Source organism: Calliphora vicina, chromosome 4 (genome assembly GCF_958450345.1).
Source record: "Calliphora vicina chromosome 4, idCalVici1.1, whole genome shotgun sequence".
NCBI classification, from domain to species: Eukaryota; Metazoa; Arthropoda; class Insecta; order Diptera; family Calliphoridae; genus Calliphora; species Calliphora vicina.
This window is the reverse complement of record NC_088783.1, coordinates 51972670-51992606: the sequence shown is the minus strand read 5'-3', so window position 1 is coordinate 51992606 and position 19937 is coordinate 51972670. Positions and strand designations below refer to the sequence as shown.

The 19937-nt window shown below is 27.6% G+C and overlaps 1 protein-coding gene across 6 annotated transcripts in view; it reads right to left on the bottom strand.

The window, feature by feature from the left end:
• Nucleotides 1-1205: 1205 nt before the first annotated feature.
• mamo (maternal gene required for meiosis) overlaps nt 1206-19937 on the bottom strand; it is a 595590-nt gene continuing 576858 nt past the window's right edge. For 3 of the 6 annotated variants that reach the window (XM_065509717.1, XM_065509716.1, XM_065509715.1), the window contains 4 exons: nt 3898-4046; nt 2296-3838; nt 1816-2234; nt 1207-1738 (listed from right to left, as the gene is read on the bottom strand). In XM_065509717.1, coding sequence (XP_065365789.1) covers nt 1465-1738; nt 1816-2234; nt 2296-3838; nt 3898-4046 — 2385 coding nt within the window. In that variant the 3' untranslated portion in view covers nt 1207-1464. Of the gene's footprint in view, nt 1739-1815; nt 2235-2295; nt 3839-3897; nt 4047-19937 lie in introns of all 6 variants that reach the window. The other 3 variants (XM_065509718.1, XM_065509714.1, XM_065509713.1) reach the window with 3 other exon arrangements.

Below are 19937 nucleotides of genomic sequence, written 5' to 3'. Positions count from 1 at the left end.
TATTTTGGAATATGATCAAAAGAAATAGCGCATTCAAAAAAGTAATAAGAGAAAATTTATGTTAGGATTTGTTCGATTTTAGTCCCAGACTATAAAATGTTCCTGATAAAAGCCTAAAATTTTAGAATGAAATTCGTATTTATGGTTCGAAGGACCATTTAAACGTACATGTTCCACATCTTCCGATTGATTCCAAATAGAAGGTCTATTCTATGAATAAAACGATACCAATCGTCAATTGGATATAACCATAATTTTCGTCGTCTTTGTGACAGGGAGTCAATGACCTTTCGGATCTTCTATGCATAGATGGAAGTGATGTATAAGAATAACCACTTAACAGAGATTGACCGGAGGTGGCAGTTTGTTAGTTAAGTTTGGTTAATTTTTATGTTTGTAATTGCAACATGTGACTCTGCTATTGTAGACGACATATTGTGAGCCAAATGCCCAGGCTGTTAAATATGTCAAGTATGTGGATGACGTTGTGGTGGTGCATGTTGCTGTATATGATTTGAGTGATAGGAGGAATCATATTCAAGAGAACCTCGAAAAAGAGAAGTCTACGATCGCTGTTTTACTCCGTATTAAAAATATAAAAATCCAAAATAAATAAAGCTATGGCAGTATATAATTCCTAAATGTTCAAAAATAAGCATTGGTAAAAATGGAAAATTTACAAAAATCCCTTTAGATCAGTCGGCTATAACATTACAACTTGTTTAAAGGTTTATCGGAAATTTATGATGCTGCTTTAAATTATAAAATCATTACATTCCATGTTTCTAACTTTACATTACAAAATTTCTAAATTTCTTAATAATTTCTTTAAAAAAAGTGCCTGCAATTAATATTTTTTTTAAAATAAATAAATTTTGTTTTAATCTAAAATAAGTTTCAGATATGTACGTAATAATTCATTATCTTTTTTATAAATTTAGAGCATTAAAGACAAAAATTAATTTTGTTTCTGTTCTATACTTTTACTAAAGTTATAAAAATAATTAAAAAAAATATAGTAAAAATAAAATAATACCCATAATTTGTTCCCATCTCAACTAGCAAGCCAAATGAAAATTAAATTTCAGTTTAGTAATTAATGTGAAATCATCATCTATACACCTAAACAAATCAAATCTTATATACGTTAAATGTAAATATTATGAAAGAAAAAAATAGTGTAGGTATCAATATCAAAAGTAAATGGTAAAGATTCCGGTAAGAATCTTTTGTTTTGTATGATTTCTTTCTCTATACATACGAGTATCTTATAAAATCTATTATAAACCCCAAGATCTTACGTATTATATGCTAAATTCCATATGTCGAGGACATATTAAATTTTGTTTTGTTGTTTGATTTTCTTTTTGTTTAACAATTGATCTAAGTTTTTAAGCGGTATCGTGTTGGTTGCAGCAGCTATTAAATCTAACGGCGAAGGAGTCGTCTCCTTCGCGCCTCATCTCAGCGTGGAGCATTGTGAATGTGTGTAGTTAGATGTTTGGAGAGGTAATCGGCTCGGGCAAAACATTTGCCACACGATTCGCAATGATACGGTCTCTCGCCGGTGTGTATGCGCAAGTGACGTGTCAGATCGGATTTGCCACCGAAAGCGCGGCCACAGAAGAGGCAAACAAAGGGACGTTCGCCGGTATGTTTGCGCACATGTAGTTTTAAATTTTCCTTAGAACGTACACATTTGCCACAGAACGGGCAAGCAAAACGGGAGGCTGGAGGTCTAATTTATAAGAAAAATAATAAATTTAATAAATATCTAGACCTGAACTATTTATAAAACATTAAAACTCTATTTACCTTTTGTCTCTTTGCCTTTCCTGAGCATCCACTCTTAGGAAATTGAGTATAGAGGCTTCTTGTGGATTTAGTCCCAGAAATTGTTCGTTGGGCAAACGTTCAGCATTGATAAGCGATGTTATAGAGTTGAGAGAATTTAAAGAATTCATGGAATTAGCAGCGGCTGCTGCAGCTGCTACTGCCGCTTGCTGTGCTGTTTGAGGTGTCATTTGTTGCTGATGCTGGGGTGTGGTAGCTGCTGCGGCTGCAGCAGCCGCCATAGCCGACATATTGTGAGCCAAATGCCCAGGCAGTTGAGGTGTTAAGTGTGGGTGATGTACCAAAGTATGTGGGTGATGTTGTGGTGGTGCATGTTGCTGTTGTTGATGATTTGAGTGATAGGGGGAATCCGATTCCAGAGAAGCTTGAAGAAGACGAGTCTACGAAACAAAACCATTATATATAAAGTTTCCTCGATTGGAAAACAGCCACAATACTTACCCTCTTATTTGTACTATATATTCCTTCAGAGCTGCTTATGTTAGGCTCATTGTTGTTGTTGTTGTTGGTCTGCATTGTTAGGTTGCTTGAGGCCGGGTTATCTTGGTAACTCATTAAACCAGCGGAATCTACGGTGGCATCTTGATCCTCATCATGTTTTTGTTGATGCAGCTGCTGCTGCTGTTCCTCTTCGTCTCTCTCCTTCTTAATGTTGATACGCAAATCCTCGACAGTCTCAGTATCAGCCATCATCATATTGGGTTCCTGAGAACTGGACACCATTTCGTGTTCCTGCATCTGTTGTTGCAAGTGCGCGGCAAACGGATTCTTGCCCTTTTTGCCATGTAAACGTTCTAAGGCATGATTCAATCTGTGCTTTTTGAAGGATTTCAAATAGCGAAATTGCATGCCACAAACGTCACATGTAAAAAGTTTGTCGGCTGGTAAACGGGCCCGATGATTGGTTTCTTTGTGTTTGGCATAAGCTGAACGATATCGATAGGATTGACCACATTGTTCACAAATAAAAGGTTTTTCCTCACCTGGTCCCAAAAGGGGATGCTGCAGAGCGGCATGTTGTTCCAGCAGCCAAACATTGGGAAACTGAGCATTGCACACTATGCAGCGGGTCTCCTCCTCAATGGGTTCACTGAACAGTGATGAGGTATCCGAGGGACTTTTCAACAGACTGCTGCGGCTGAGCGACAGTTGACCTGGTGTGCCCGGAGCCGGTGGTGGCGTAGATGAGGTAGATGAAGAGGAGCTTTTCTCCTTGCAACTTGAGGTATCAGTTGGGGTGGTTGAATTCAATAAAAGCTGTGAATACGACTTTAAACTCGATTCACCCGTCAACATTCCACTGGAATGACGGCGTTGTAATAGTTGTTCTAAGGAATCTTTATAAAGCATCGATGAGGTAATGGAACTGGTAGTGGCGGCACTTGAATTGCCACTATCACGATCTCTTATAGCAGCTGCTTCATCATGATGGCTGGTCGTCAATTCGATAACAGCATCATTGTCGTCGTCCTTGTGACACGGGGTCAATGAGCGTTCGGAGCTTTTGTGCAGAGATGATAGCGATGTTGAAGAAGAACCACTCAACAGAGATGGACCGCTGGAGGTGGCAGTTTGTTGGGGTGAGGGTGTGCTTTGTCTAGTTGACTTGTTTAGTTTTTGTGTTTGTAATTGTTGCTGCAGTTGTTGTTGTTGATGTTGCTGATGAAAAAATGCAGCTGGTGACGGATAACGTATATTAAAAGGTGGTTGCTGTTGTTTGTACTGCTGTTGCTGTGGTGTGGAACGGTGTTGCTGTGTTTGTTGTTGTTGTTTGTTAGCTAAATCCGTAGGACCCCCAAAATGGGCGGCTGAGGCTGATGATGCAGCTAAGGCTGCTGATGATAATGATGATCTAGCTAATAAATCGGCAGTGTTAAGATGCATATGATTGGCATGATAATCTTTGGAAAGTAAATCGCTTAAAGGATTAAAACGTTGGCTAAAATCCTTCGATGTGGGTGGAGGTGTTAGCAAACCGCGATTTCTAAAATTATACAAATTACTAATAACATTATTCAAGTATGTTATCCATGATTAACTCACCTTAAAGCTTCCTCTGCTAACCAAGTTTGATGATGCAACATTGTTAATATTCTGGACGGATCAATATCAAATAAACTCAAACCCAGGGGTGTAAAGGGAAAAGCAAACGGCGTTGGACATCTGGTGGCCATACCAAAGTTACGTAACAGCTTTACATTTGTATTTAAAAAAATAAAATATAAAAAAATAAAGAAACAAATTGAATTATTAGTACTATTTGACGAATATAAGTAAAATTTATGATTGTAGGAGTTTAAGGCTTAAAGGTTATAAGTATCTTTCGTTTTGTAAAATTAAAAAGCCAATATAATAATTTAAAATATAAAAAAACATGCGTCTAATAAAATTACACACAACATTTAGTTAAAGAAAAACATTTAGATATTATTTATTTACTAAATATGTTTAAATAAAAGGAGGTGTCAAACTAAAAAAGAAATGAAAATATTAAAATATTTTAGGCTGGCATTTTTATATAAGTAAATATGTAATGCTATGTATTTTATTTGTTTGTTGTTTGTGGTTTTGCTAAGGCTTACCATTATTTTGAATCCTGTGGAAAAACTGTAAGGATCTTATTATACATATGTTAAAGTAATGTGCAAACCACAGTGGTTTGGAAAGAATATTATAATTGATTGCTCTTGAATTTAACATTATTATTAAGAATTTGTAATAGATTTTTGGTTAATGATTAGGCCCAATATTGGCAGAAATCAGTACAACCTCATCATGATGCCCTGATCCATCTGTACAAAACTGGAATTGAGGAATATAAGATTTCAACTTATTATTTACAGAGATGTAAATTTTATGCATGTCTTTATCATGTTAAATTAACATACCAGTGAGAATATGTACTCTTTCTAAACTTTTTCTCTATCCCTGTTTCAAATTTTGTACAGATCGGAATAGTAGCTCAGATATTGGAAATATTATAGCCACTCTGATTAATAGTTTGTAATAATTCCACAAATTTCAGGAGCGGCCATATAAAGCAGTCATTTTATAAAAATTTCGTATGTAAGACAGTTGAAATCAGCTTATTTAGGGCTACAAGTAAGTTACGGACCAATAAGTTTCATATATAGTTTATCAGTGATACGTTCGACTGAGAAATGAGCAATAAAATTGCTACTATTGAAAAAGACTTCTACGAAATTGTATATCACAAAAACAAAAAGAGAATTTTAGTATTTACTCACTAAAGTGACTGTAATTACACAGCTATAAAGATTTTAGTCAGATCTACACCATTTTAAGTTGAAATTGAAATTCAGAACAATAAATTAAAATTGAGAAAACCAATTTTATATTGAGAAAAATCCAATTGAAATTCCGAAATCGAAATCAATATTCAGAAAATGAAAATTTAAATTTAGAAAATACAAATTGATGTTAAGAAAACTTTAATTCATATTGACAAATAATAAATTTCAATTCGGTTTGAATTTGTTTTTTCTTAGGGCCTAATTCAGAAACATAGAGCGGAAACTCGAAAAAAACTCAAACAAAAAAAAATTACTTAAAAAAGTTACAAATACGAGTGTTGTTTTTGTTTTCACATAGTTTTTTTACTAATACATTCCCACTACTTAGGTTTTTGACAACTGAGTTAGGTCTTTGACAGGAGAATTTCCCCTCTATATGTTTTCTCTATGTTCAGAATCACGAAAGGAAAACGATTTTAAATTTTTTGTATGAAAACACTCAAAAAATATTTGAAAACTGAGTGATTTTTAAACAAAAATTTTAAAATCGTTTTCCTTTCGTGTTTCTTAATTAGGTCCTTAATATTAATTTATATTTTTCAATTTCAATTCGATTCTTATTTTTAATTAGATTTTTCTCAATAATAGATAAATTTTATTTCAGAATTTCAATTTGTTATTTCTCAACATTAATTTGGATTTCAAGATTTAAATTTTTTTTCTCAATAGAAATTTGGATTTTCACTATTTCCATTTCGATTTTCCCGAATTTAAATAGCAACCAAACCAGGACTATAGCTGATATATTGATGTATCAATCTTCGGTGACTGTCTTAAAAATGCGGGATGTACAATAGATTGTGTATCTTTTGAACGCGGTCTTTGTTTTTAATAACTTATATGTCATTTTGAAGGGTATATATCTGTCATTTCTTCTCACTTAGTTATTGAACATTATAGTGTAAACTAAGTTTTTTTTGCTTCGAAAATGTAGAATTTTGTGCCAACAAAGCGTCATATGCAGGAAGTTTTGCTTTACTTTTTTAATTTGAAAAAAGGTGAATGTGTTTCATCGGTTTCAACATGCGAGAGATCGTTTGTTCGGTTCACAAGTGATGATTATGACTCGAAAGCCAATAACGCTCAGGCCAGCCAATAAAGAATTGAAAATTGCTGTAAAACTCAACAAGAGCTTGCAATATCATTGGGAGCAACTCAAGCAACAATTTCAAAACGTTTTCGAGCAGCAGGATTTATCCAGAAGCAAGGAAATTGGTTACCATACGAATTGAAGCTGAGAGACCTTGAAAGAAAATCAGTGGGAGCTACTCAGCAGCAAAATTGGTTTTACCCAAAAGCAGAGAAACTGGGTACCATACGATTTGAAGCTGAGAGACCTTGAAAGACGATTTTGTATGGGCGATATAATGCTTCAACGATATAAAAGAAATTAATTTTTGCACCGGATCGTTACTTGCGATGAAAAATTAAGATAATCCGAAGCGTAAGAGATCGTACGTGAAGCCCGACCAACCAGCCGAATCGACACCAAAGCCAAATATCCATGGCGCTAAGGTAATTCTCTGTATTTGGTGGGAGCAAAAGGGTACTATCTATCTTGAAAACACTGGCTATATGGAAGCTTTGCCTCACCTAGTCCAGACCTTGCCCCGTCTGACTACTATTAGTTTTGATCGAATCAGAACGCTCTCTTAGGGATACGATTCACTTTGGAACAAAGTATCAAAAGATGAGCTGTTCTTTTGTCTCGGAATCCATATGTTCCCAGAGTTGTGGGAAAAGTTCATGCTTTGAATAAATTTATGTTCTACAAATGTTTCAAAATATGTATAAGCTAAAAATATTCTACATTTTTAAGACATACACCCAATAAATATCGGTTAATTTATTTAATTAAAACCTTTTAAAATTAAATTTTTTACATTACATTTTATAATATACATTAGGTCACAATATGATTACTTTGGATCATATTATGATTGGTTTGAATCATAACATGATTTCTTCCCAAAATTAACTTTCGATAATATGATTACTTTCGATCATAATACGATTTCATTGAATGAAAAATATCGGGTCACAATATGATTTCATTGGGTGATAAATATGATTGCAATACCTTATAATATGATTTTATTGGGTCACAGTATGATTACCTTGGATCATAATATGATCACTTCAGAAAATAGTTTGATGTAATATTGCGGTTATATTTGATTATAATATAATAGTTTATGATACTAATAATGATCATAATATGCTGCTCTTTGATTATGTTTACCACAACCATGTTTTATCTATGCGTACTCATTTACCTACCAAGCTAACGATATGTATTTGAAAGTGATGTAAAGAAAGTCTCGCCTCTAATTTTGTTAATTTCTTTAAGGAAAATGCATTTTTTATCTAATTTTGTTTTTTTATATTTTAATGTTTATTGGTTGTTCAAAATGTTTTTTTTTCTTATTTTTTCATATATTTTTTTTTTGTTGTTTTTTTCTCGTTTTTTTTATTTTGGTTTATAACTATTTTTTATGCAAAAAATAAAATATGTAGAAAAAAACGTAACACGTTTTCTTTACAATAAAAATCAGTTTCATATTTTGTTTAATCAGTAATTTTTCTTGTTTTTAGCTTCAATACGGCGCATTTTCTTTAAAGGTTATTTTATTTTTATTATTATTATAATATTTTTGTTTTTTTTTTGTGTTTTAAATATTTTTTTTACTGAGGTTTTTTCATCTAAATATGTTTAAGTTTTAGCTTCTTCTTCTAAATTGCAACCTTGTATTTTTGTTTTTATAATTTTATTGCGGGGAAAAATTATAATATTTTCTTCTGGTAGATAATATTTTCAGAAATTGGGGATTTAAATGTTTTTTTTATTTTTGTTTGTTCAGTTGTTAATTTAATCTTCATAATTTACAGCTATGATATGCATTTTTTGTAAATTTTATTATTTTGGGTTTAAATTTTATTTTTCCTTTCAAAATAAACCTAAAAAGTTGTTTAAATCTTTTTGTGATTTTTGTTTTGGTGTCCTTAAGTAGGCGGCCTAAAATATGTTTTAATTTTTTTTTTTATTTAAATATTTCTTGTATTTTTGTGTTGAATTTGGTTTTTGTTATTTATGTATTTATTTGAATTTCCCGTTTTAAAAATGATTATGGCCAAATATATTATATAGATTAATTTTATTTTGTTTGTTTGTTTTATTTGTGTTAATTAAAACTAATTAAATAATTGTTTTATTTTCTGTTTGTTTGTTTTTTTTTTGGTTTTTGGGTATGTGGAAAATTGTGCCTTGTTTTTTTGTTTTTATATATTTTTTATGTATATATGAGTAGTTTATAAAATTATTAATTTATTTTAATTTTTTATTTGCATAAATTAAAAATTTTAACCTTCCGAAATGTTTTAAATTTTGTGTTAAATGAAAATTTGAAATAAAAACTTCATGCTTTTCTTTTTTTTTTTGTTTAAATAAAACCTTTATTAATAATTTAAAATAAAAATATATTTATTATTATATTTTGTTGTGGTTGTGTAGTATTTAAATATATTTAAATAATAATGGGAACTTAAAATTTCACGTTATAGCTTTAAATATTTTGAAAACTTAAAAATGTATAACTTAAACCTTAAACATTGTAGTTATGTTATTAAAAATTATAAAAAATATTTAAATAATATTAAAAAATTATTAAATAATATTAAACATTAAAGGGCTCAATATAATCTTTTTTTTTTGTTTTTGTAATTTAATCATTCAATCATAGCTTCAATAAGTGTTTTGTTGTGTTCTTTCTTAATTTTTAATATTCATTTCTTTATTTTTTTTTTTAAATTTAAAATGAAAATAAAACAGTTGTGTCTTAAATTGTAAAATGTTTTATTTTTATCTTTTTAATTTAAAAAAAACTTATTTTTATGTATGATAATTTTGGTTCTTTTTTTTGTTGTTTTAATGTAATTTTTTTATGTTTTTTTGTTATAATTTAAAACTTATGATTTTCTTTTTTAAGTATTTTTATTGTTTATATTTAAAGTTTCTTAAATATATTAATTATTAAAAATATATATTTTTTTGTAGGAACATATTGACGTAATTTAACGTATTGCAGCTATTTTTTGTGTTTTTTTCTTTACTTTTACAATTATAAAAAAAAATAAATAATAATAAGTTATAATTATTGAAAAATTTAAATTATTTTGAAAATATATGGTTAATGAGAAGAAAATATTGAAATAACTTATAGTAGCTGTTTGAAAGTGAAAGATTTTATGAAAAATTTAAAAAATCAAAGAAAAAATTTTGAAACTTTTTTGTATTGAAAACAAAACTTTTGGAAAATTTCAAGTAAATTAAGAAATTCTTTTAAATTGGATCATGGTAGGTAGATATTCTAATGCAAACTTTTAGTGGAGCGCTTTTAGGAATGAGTGAGAGAGATTTTCCCAAAATTTTGGTTTTAAAAAATTTGAGAAATACTTGAAATAATGCTACATTGGCATCATTACATCTAGGAGTCCCACAAAAAGTCTCTAAAGAAAATTTAGTTTCTGATAGTTTAAATTTAAGAAAATAATAATGTAACTGTTAGGCAACATTATTAACGGAAAAGCAAACAATAGTAGATTCTTGGGATTTCTAAGGAGATATGTTTGACTTTCCCAGAAAATTTAGCGATTCAGCGATGCTACGGATTCATAATTAAAATTGTAGGATTTAAAAAAAAAATATTGACCATTATTACACAATACAAATTTGTGAAGCTGCGGTGATTTTCCCTAGATCCCTAGCCGCGGATCCTGGGATGAAAAGGGAAATTCCTCCCAAAGCCGAAAAGTTTTAATAAACAAAAGGAAAAAATGTAAAATAAATTTTGCTTTAGTTTCCCAAATGGTTGACCTGGATCCGTGTCTGTGATAGACCAATGTCAAAATATGAAGGAACTCTTTGGGAAGTTTGTGACAATCTCAAATCGTATTCTTCCAGTGACTTGTGAAAAGACAACATATCGTTTAACTTGTTCAAATGAGTATTACAATATCCAAAATATAACAATAATATAAAAGGAGCCAAATTTATTACCATCCTGATCATCGCCATGTTAAACTAGCAGGTTCCTCAAATATTAAGTGATTAGTTTTATTGCTGTTCCTCTTTCTTTAGAGAAATATTGCTAAACTCCCAACTCGGTAAGCATTTTTGGAAAAATTTACTTCGATTTTGAGAACTTCGTTAACTTTTAAGAGGAACCAAAGTGCCTAAAGACTCAAACTTCGACTGGAGAGTGTCTTCTGGACGTGTGTAGTATAATTGGAGTATTTATTGAACTAAAATTCGATCGCGGTAACTTAAAAACGCGTTTATTAACTCAACTATATAGAACGATAAATATTAAGAAATCATTTAGTGGCAATTCAGGGCTATAGGTCGAATAATCCATCAATTATATGCTTTGAATATTCAAAAAGTTATTTGTTTGAGCACATATTCAACAATACTGTATTAACTCAAAATTTTAAAATGTTTAGTAGTGGCCAAAAACTGTTTGTGATTACATTTTAAGAGAATTTGAAAATCCGAATACATCATATTAAGCAAATTAAATTTGAAAATATATTTACATTGATTTTCTTTAAAATTTTTGAAATTATTGCAAAATAAATCTATTTTTTGAGTTAATACCATTTTTCTGAAACTTTTTTTGTATTATTTTATCAACAAAACAGTATCAACTCAAAATACAACCAAATTTAAATATAACAATTTGATTATTTTTAACTTGAATAAAGGCTCAATTCAAAATAATACATTTTTTATGAAAATATACGATGTATTTCTATTTAAATGTTTGTATTAACTCAACATAATACATTTTTGTTGATACAAGGTAGTCACTAATTATCACGAAAATGGTCTCAAATGTGGTTTTCGAGATGAAAGAGTAATCAGAATATGTTGAAATTTTTACAGTAGATAGATATTGATGTTGTTAGTTGATTTCTTGCAAAACGTGAATTTTTAAAAATTTTGAGTTAATACAGTATTGTTGAACGAGTGCGAAATTCAGAACTTTCGTGAATGGTATTTTATTATGAACAATCGAAGATTTCTCTTTTAAGTTATTGTACAACCAAAGTCATGATACGAAAATATTCAAGATTGAAATTAATTTTTTGGCCGAGATGAATTTCTATAGTCTCTGTAAAAATCGATTAATTTTTTATTCAGTTGATTATTCTTCACTAATAAACCTGAATATACACTAAAACTTCTGAACTATTTGGAGTAAATGATATATAAAGATCTCTTCAGGGTACTAAAGGTATCAGGTATTTTCTGAGATGAGTTTTATTGAAAATATTAAACATAATTGAGCATGAATTCTTTTTGAAGATAGTAACAAGAATAGCGTAGGTTTCTCATCAATATCAAGATTTTTAAGTCTCACTTCCTTTGAAAAAGATTTGTTTATTCGATTCGAAATTTTTAGGAGATGGTTCTTGGTAAAACTCATTTTTCTCAATAAGAGCAATTTTTTTGAGAAACTTGAAGAGCTAACAACACTGACTGCCTCTTTTTCACTACTAAATTTAAATATATTTAGATGAAGTACAAATCATTAGTAAATAGCTACCGAGCGAAGCCGGGCAATTTTTTAGAGAAGTTTAATTTTAACAATTAAGAGTGTTGTTTATGTCCAATTTCATCACGATATTATTTATTATAAGAAAATTATGAATGTTCACGTCGTTTCCTGAGGGGGGCTAGGGAAAAATGTTGCAAAATATTGAAACTAATGTGCAAAATATTATCAGAATTGCTGCATAATCACATATTTATGATTGACAGAATTCAAGGGGGACTCGTGAATTTGCCCATTTTCAATACCAAACAAAGCTTAGAGAGAGTATTTGTAGACAGACAGACGGACGCACACAGCGAGATCGTTTTAGAATCTTATCAGAACCCAGAATATATGTTTATACTAATGTTTTGATGTGTCACAAACGGAATGACAAAATCAATATACCTCCAATCTTTTTTAATGATGGGCATAAAAAAAAATTGTTTTGTATTTTACGGCAGTAACTATTCAATCCAAATAGTATTTAATTTTATGAGACGTCTAAAGATTTTCTGCATGGATTTTCAGATATGGTCACATGTCGCAAAATACCCAGCAAAAAACTTTATATTAATTTTCAATTACTGAATAGGCTTTTAAATGTCTACACCACCGTATTATTTTTTAGAACAAAAATATTAAAATTTGAATAATCAAAATTCAAATTAATTGATTAATCATAGTTTTGGTTAATCAGAATTGTTGTTTAATCGATTAATCAGTTTATTGATAAATCAGAATGTTTATTGTTCGATTAATCGCACTTCTCTAATAAATACATATGTATATATTACTTTTTTTCTAATAATTGGCTTCTGCGAATTCTAACAATCAACTGAATTATTAAAGTCGTTACAAGTAATATGTTGAAAGCTGTACGATAATGTTAAATAAATATAAATCTCCAGATATATCCCATTGGTATATATTTTTCCAAATTACGTTTTGTTTTCAATACTTTTATATAGTAATTTACGCAAAAACAATTAGACCTCATCTTAAAAATATAGAAAATAAGTACGTACTACTAAATAAAAAAAGAAACATACTATGTTTACGATTATTATATTAAGAAAAAAACAAATCTTAAAATGTTAAAAGTTAATGTCTTTTTTTGTTTGTTTTGTTGATCATAGCTATTGTGTGAATATATTTAAAATAAAAATATAATAAAAAAAATTCTGTAAAATGTGTGTAAAAAATGAGCCTCATAGGAAACTTAAATTTTCAACCTTTAGGTACTATTTTATTTATTTTTATTTATGTATGTAATTATGCTTAAAAAACAAATTATTTGAATTTACTATTTAATAATAGTAAATGTTAGTTAGTTAGGTCTATTTATTTATGTATATTACAAATTTATCTAAAAAAAAAACAAAACACTGAAATAATATTATGTTATTATAAAAAAGGAACAATATTTTAATAAAACTAATTATGAAATAAATGTTAAGTAATGAAAATAATAATTAAAATAAAATACAAACTAAATTAATTTAAAAATAATTTAAACTTGTTTATTATTTGAATATAATTATCAATATATTTGATAATAAACAAAATGTTTGTGGTATTATTTTTATGATGATGTTGTAGAAAATATTTCGGAAAGGTTAAAAATTACAAAAATTATTTTGTCTCGTACTTCAATTAAATTAAATTATTCATTCATTTTGTATTATGTAATGTAATGAAATTAATTAATATTTATTGTAGGGTTATGTTGTTCTTTGTGGTTTTATTTATTTCATTTAATTTTTGGAATAAACTAAAACTTTAAACAGTTTTCAAATTTTTTTATTTGTTATTTTGTTGTATTTTCAGTTAGGGATATGCAAAAAACTACTTTGTCTGAGTTAAGTTTTATTTTTATATATTTTTTATGGTATATATGTAATTTGTTTTACATTTCTTATTATTTCCATGTCCATATTTTGGTCAAGTTTTATTTACTTGTCTTTGTTTTTTTTTTTGTTATATTTAAGGTCTTTACTAAAAAGCTCTAACTTTTTTAAGGTTAGTTTAACTTTTCTAGCCCCCTTTTTATTTGAAAAGGGGGTGTGGTTAAGTCTTTCTAAGCTTATGTCTTTAATATCTTTTGTATAAGTCAATTCATATTATGTTTTTTTGTCTTTTTTTAAAAAAACTATTCAAAATAGTTTCTTTTTTTTACAGCTGTATGTTGTGTGATTTTTTATATAAAATATTTTTTTTTATTATTATATATAAATATATATATATGTATTGTTTTTATTTTATTTTTTTAAAAGGGGGAGATTAGGCACTACAGTGTGTGTTTTTCTTTATTTTTATTTTTAAAATTTTTACCAAATATTGTGTTTTATTTTCTTTTTGTTTTTTTTTTAGAAAAAGTATATTTTCAAACCAAAAATTTTGAGCAAATAAATATTTGTTATTCTTGTTATTTTCCAAAAAAGCCTTAATTATACCAATTTTATGTAGATTTCTATTAGTTAAAATTGGTTCTATTTGATGTTGGTTTTTGTTTTTTTTTTGTTTATGTCTTTTATTCAAATTTTTTGTTTCTGAGAAATAGAGTGAGAGTTATAGAGAGTTAGGGGTAGTAGGGATTTTATAAATTATTTACATTTTTAAAAACTAAATAATAATTTAAATGCTGTTTTTGTTTTTTTTTAATTTTTATTTACATTAATTTAATTATTATTTATTTTTTTTATATCAATTCTGTATTTCAATTTATTATCTTTTTTATATTTCTTTTTAAGTTTTAATAGCTTGGCACTCAAATTATAATTAATTATTTATTTTCTTTAATATAATTTACTATTTTTTGTTTTATTTATTTATTTTGTTTAAATGATTGGTTACGGTAAATTAGCTATTTTTTTTGTTTGTTTGTTAATCAATCTATTTGTTTTTATTTAAGTTTATTGCTTTGAAACCAATGTAGATTCTTATTGTTTTATATATTTTCTTTAAATATTTTTTTTGTTTGTTAAATCCTATTTATGTTAACGGTCTTCAATTGGTTTATTTCTTTAATATATTTGTTTATACAAGTTTCTGGTAACACTTTATCTGTTTAATATATATTTAAGAAAACAAATACACAAAAGGTTTTTGCCGGAAGTTAAGGGGGAGATTTTCAAAATATTTAAGTGAATTTTTTGGAAAAATTCAATGCTCAGAAAGTTTTTGGTGAAATAACAATGTCTGTACGTAGGAGTTCTGGTTACTTAAAGACGTTCCTCTAAATCATCCCATAGGGAGGAATTTTTCGGTTTATTACATCCATAGGGATGAGTTTTTTAATTCTATAGGGATGAATTTCCTATTAATTTTAATCAATATGGAATATTTTGGAATGTATATTATCTTATGAGGAATCTCTTTTAAAGTTGTTTCTCTTAATGTTCTTCCTTCCCTATTGAAACACTATAGGGATGATTTTTTTATTTCCATTGGGGATGAATTTCTTACTAATTTTGACCCTTATGACAAATTTTTAAATGTATATTATCTCCTAAGGAATTGACGGTTATTTAAATTTTAGATGAAATATGAATACTACTCACACACATTTAGAGATCTTTTATAAAGAACTGTATCTCTGAGTTCCAGATATTGTTGCTTTTTTTTTAAAAAAGTAAAAATTTTACAATAAATTTTGGATTTTTTCGAAGTCAGCTAAAATATTAGTAATTTAGAAGCAATTGAAATTAATTAACTTTTCTGTGGTACAGTAATTTGGTCATGAGTTTAATTCAAGATTCTTCAGAGGTGTTCCTGTAGAAAGCCTACAGAGTTATATCGTTTTAAGTAAAACAAATCAGAACATGTCTTCCAAATTAAGATCCCAGTAATGCCTATAAAATTGACGATACATTCGTGGTGATGATTTCGTGTATTAACTAATTCTGCGGTATCTGTCAACTAAGAAAAATATTAGTATCTGGAGTGTGTCGAAGTTCGTTCGTCTCTTTTATGGGCTCGGGTTGTTCGATTAGGGTGACTTTATCTAAATTAGTTACTAAGTCTATTTAGGGCATGATTTAGAAACACGAAAGAAAAATAATTTTAAAATTTTTGTATGTAAAACACTCTAAAATTATTAAAAAAAACTGAGTGATTTTCATACAAAAATTTGAAAATTTGTTTCCTTTCGTATTTCTAAATTAGGCTCTTAATATCACAAATATATGCCAACTTTATTTAAGCTAGATAATGTTTTGAGTTGAAGGCTGAGGGCTGTTAAAATTCTTGTCATATCAGATAACAATTATTCAAGGCTCTATTGTGGTTTGATATCAAATCGATAGTTGTATTCTGTGTAACTGAATTCAACAGGCGGCCTGTCATATATTCATTAGACCGGATTCCTTCTTTAGTATTCCCATTAGCTATGCTAGAAAAAATACCAGTTCCAGGATTAGGTCGAAATTAATTCGTCACTTAGAAGTCGACTCGGACATGGGAAAATATTTGTTGCCTTGTTCTGGTGTAAATTCAAGAAGTGTTTATTGATGAATTAAAACAGAACGCTTAATTGGTATCCCCAAGAAGGATTTGGTCAAAGTTTCTTCATTACTTGGGAGTCCTCAATGGGCTTAGACATGAAGGGGAAAATCTCATAAGATATTATCGATCAATTGGTACGGCCTTAGCATACCAACAGTATTGTTTACTGGACATTGTGACCTTAGATATGATCAATGGAACCTCAAACAAATCGCAATTTCCGTCCATTGCTTGCAGAACAAAGATCCAAGAAAGATATACCCTAACACTAAAAGAAGTTTTTATTGTGGCACCAAAAAGGATTTTAAGTTTCCTTTGGGAACTCCATTGGGTCAGGTCGTGGTGTTTAAAGCCAGTTAATAATTTCCAATAACAGTTTGCTTTTAAACAAACCTAACTCAGATAATTCTACCATAGATTACTTCTGTATAAAATAAGCATTTAAAGAGACTACACTCTAGATTACTTAGAGACACTTAGATGACAATTGACTTCACGCTAGATTACCAGGGGTGTATAAAGTAACCAATTGGCTTCTATCTGCACTACAAAGAGCACATACGTGTCAAATGATCCAAAATATATAAATTGGAGTCAGTCAAGTGATCAGGCATTAGTGGCAATTACTGTCTATAAGGAATTCATTAAATTAATGTATTTATACATTGAATTAATGAATTTTTCGGAAAAATCTGTGAATTAAGCTAAAGTATTTTGTTCAGTGATTTAAAGGAAACTATCTTTCCAGTTTACATTCTAATTCTACGAGATTCAGTAACAGATTGTCATGATGAGAGTTTTTTTTACAAATTCACTTTAATCAATTGTTTTGAAATGAACGATCTCCTTTCGCCTCTTAACTTCCCTTTAAACCTTTTGGTATGGAAAATACTTTGAGAAATTTCTATATGAATTTAAAATATATATTTAGTTTATTTTTTGTTTTTAATAAAATGAAAAGAAAACCAAAAAAAAATAAAAACAAAATAAACAATAAAAGAAAACTTAAAAAATAATTGATAACTATTTTATTTGTTTTATTTATTGTAAACGGTTTATTTTAACTTTATGTAAAAATATTTTATTTAAAAACTGTTTATTTTATTGTAAATAAAATACAAATCAAGGCATTTTAAACAGGGTACTAAGGATAAATACGTTTGTTAGATCAATATGTATTTTGTTGTTGTTGTCGGTTGTAAATAAAACTTTAAGTTTTAATTGTTGTTGTTTTAATTATATATTTTGTTATACTATTTTATTAAACAAAAAACAATAACAACGGCAGCTACGGGTAAAGAGAGATAGAGAGATTGATAAATTGAGAGATGTGTTAAAGAGAGAGAGAGAGTGATAGATAGATAGAAAACTGTAAATAAAACTTATAATTTGTTGTTTTATTTAGGTAAAAAACAGGATTTAATAAAAAGGCATTTGGAGTTCATTTTGTTGTTGTTCTTGTTGTTGTATTATTTTGCACTATTTTTGTTTGTTGTAAGGTTAAAAAATATTGTAGCATGTTATAAAAAACATCATCACTATTGTTGATTTGATTGTAAATAATTGTTATTTTCTGTTATTTTTTTTGGGCTTTTTCAACATTTTCGTTAATCTTGATTTATTTCTTATGTATTTTTTTTGTTTTGTTTTTTGTAGATTAATAAATATTTATTTATGTTTGTTTTGTTAATAATAATAAGAATAATAATAATTTGTGTATGTCTCTGTAGTTTGTTTTTAATTTGGTTAATTATTTATATTGGTACTATTGTTTGTTTGTTGTTGTAGTTAATAAATTGGAAGAATCGGTATTCTTTTACCCTGAGCCTTTTTTTAGTTTCACTTTATTTTATTTATTTTGTTTTAATTAATTAATGTGTTTTTTATATTGCTATTGCAAATAAAATTCTTATGGTTTTTAAAAAAATATTTGTATTTTTTGTTTTATTTGTTGTTTTTAATGCTCTGTTTTTTGTTTAAATATTTTTTGTCATATTCAATCAGTTTTCTTTTTATTGGGGTTTTAAAGTAATTAAATTTGTACGTTGTTTTGTTTTTCTTTTCTTTCATAATTAATTGTTGTAACAAAAAAATCATAATTGTAATTGTAAGTTCGAAAAAAGTTTTACCCGAAATAAGAGCCAAAAATATAATTTCTGGAAATTGTTGTTGTTTTCATTTAGTTTTTGTTTGCCGAAACTTGCTTTTCATAAAGATTTTTTTTGGTTGGTTCAAGACAGAGTTTTTTCTTTTTGGTTGGTCATGATTTGGATTTTGCTTGTTTTTTTATATTTTGTTGAAATTGGTTTAGTTCTTTTGCTTTTGAGTGTTCGAAATTGGATTTTGAATTTGAGAAAAATAAATTTTGATTTTGTTCTTTTTTATTTTTGTGTGCCAAAGCTTATTAAATTTTGTTGTTAAATTTAAATTTTCATTCTTTTTTTTAAATTTAGAATTTTCTTTATATGTATTTTAATTTGGTTATACAAAAAAAAAACTGAAAATTTATTTTGTTTTTTCTTTTCTTTTATATATATTATTAATATTATATTGTTTTTAACTTCAGTTTCTTAGATTATTGATTATATTTTTTAAAAAAATATCATTATGCTTATTGACCTTGTTCAGTTTTTATTTATTTATTTTTTAATAAATTCGATTTGATGTTTGAAGCATTTTATTTATAGAATTTTGAACCAAAAGTAAAATTAAAGAAGAATATTCGAAAAACGTATTATTAAAGTTTGAAAATAATTTGATATTTACAAGCTTTACAATGCTTGTAACATGTGTTTTCAGTGCTGTCTGACAACATTATCATTTTAAAGTTTACAAAAAATTCCAAATAGGTACAGTGTTTTTATTTTACTTGGTATATTGAAACAGTTTTTAACTCTTAAGACTTCGTAACCACAAAATACTTTGCTAAATTTGTTCCATTAATATTGACAATGCGAAGGACCATTTATCGATTTAAATTATACATTTTATAGCTAGATTAATACTGTATACACAAACTTTTCTATATAAAACACTGATATACACACAATTTTCTACAGAAAACACTGTTATGTATATTCAAAATGTTCTATAGAAAAATCTGTTATACAAATAACTATCTTTAGAAAAAACTACTATACGAAATATGTTATTCAGAAGAAAAAGTTATACACAAAATTTTCTTTAAAAATCTGTTATACACCAAATTTTCTATAGAAAAATATTGTTATACAAATAACTTTCTTTTGAAACAACTGTTATACACAAAATATTCAATAGAAAAAACTGTTATACACAAACTTTTTATAGAAAAAGCTGTTATACACAAAATATTCTACAGAAAAAAGTGTTATACACAAAATTTTCTTTAAAAAAAAACTGTTATACTAAAAATTTTCTATAGGAAAAACTGTTGTACACACAATTTTCTTTAAAAAAACTGTTATACAAATAACTTTCTATAGAATAAACTGTTCGACAGATAAAGTTCTATATAAAAATTGTTATAAACAACATTTTCTTTAAAAAAACTGTTATACACAAAAATTTTGTAGAAAAACTGTTATATGTATACAAAATTTTTATAGAAAAAACTACTATACAAATAACTTTCTTTAGAAAAAAATCGTTATACACAAAATGGTCTATAAAAAAACTGTTATACAGA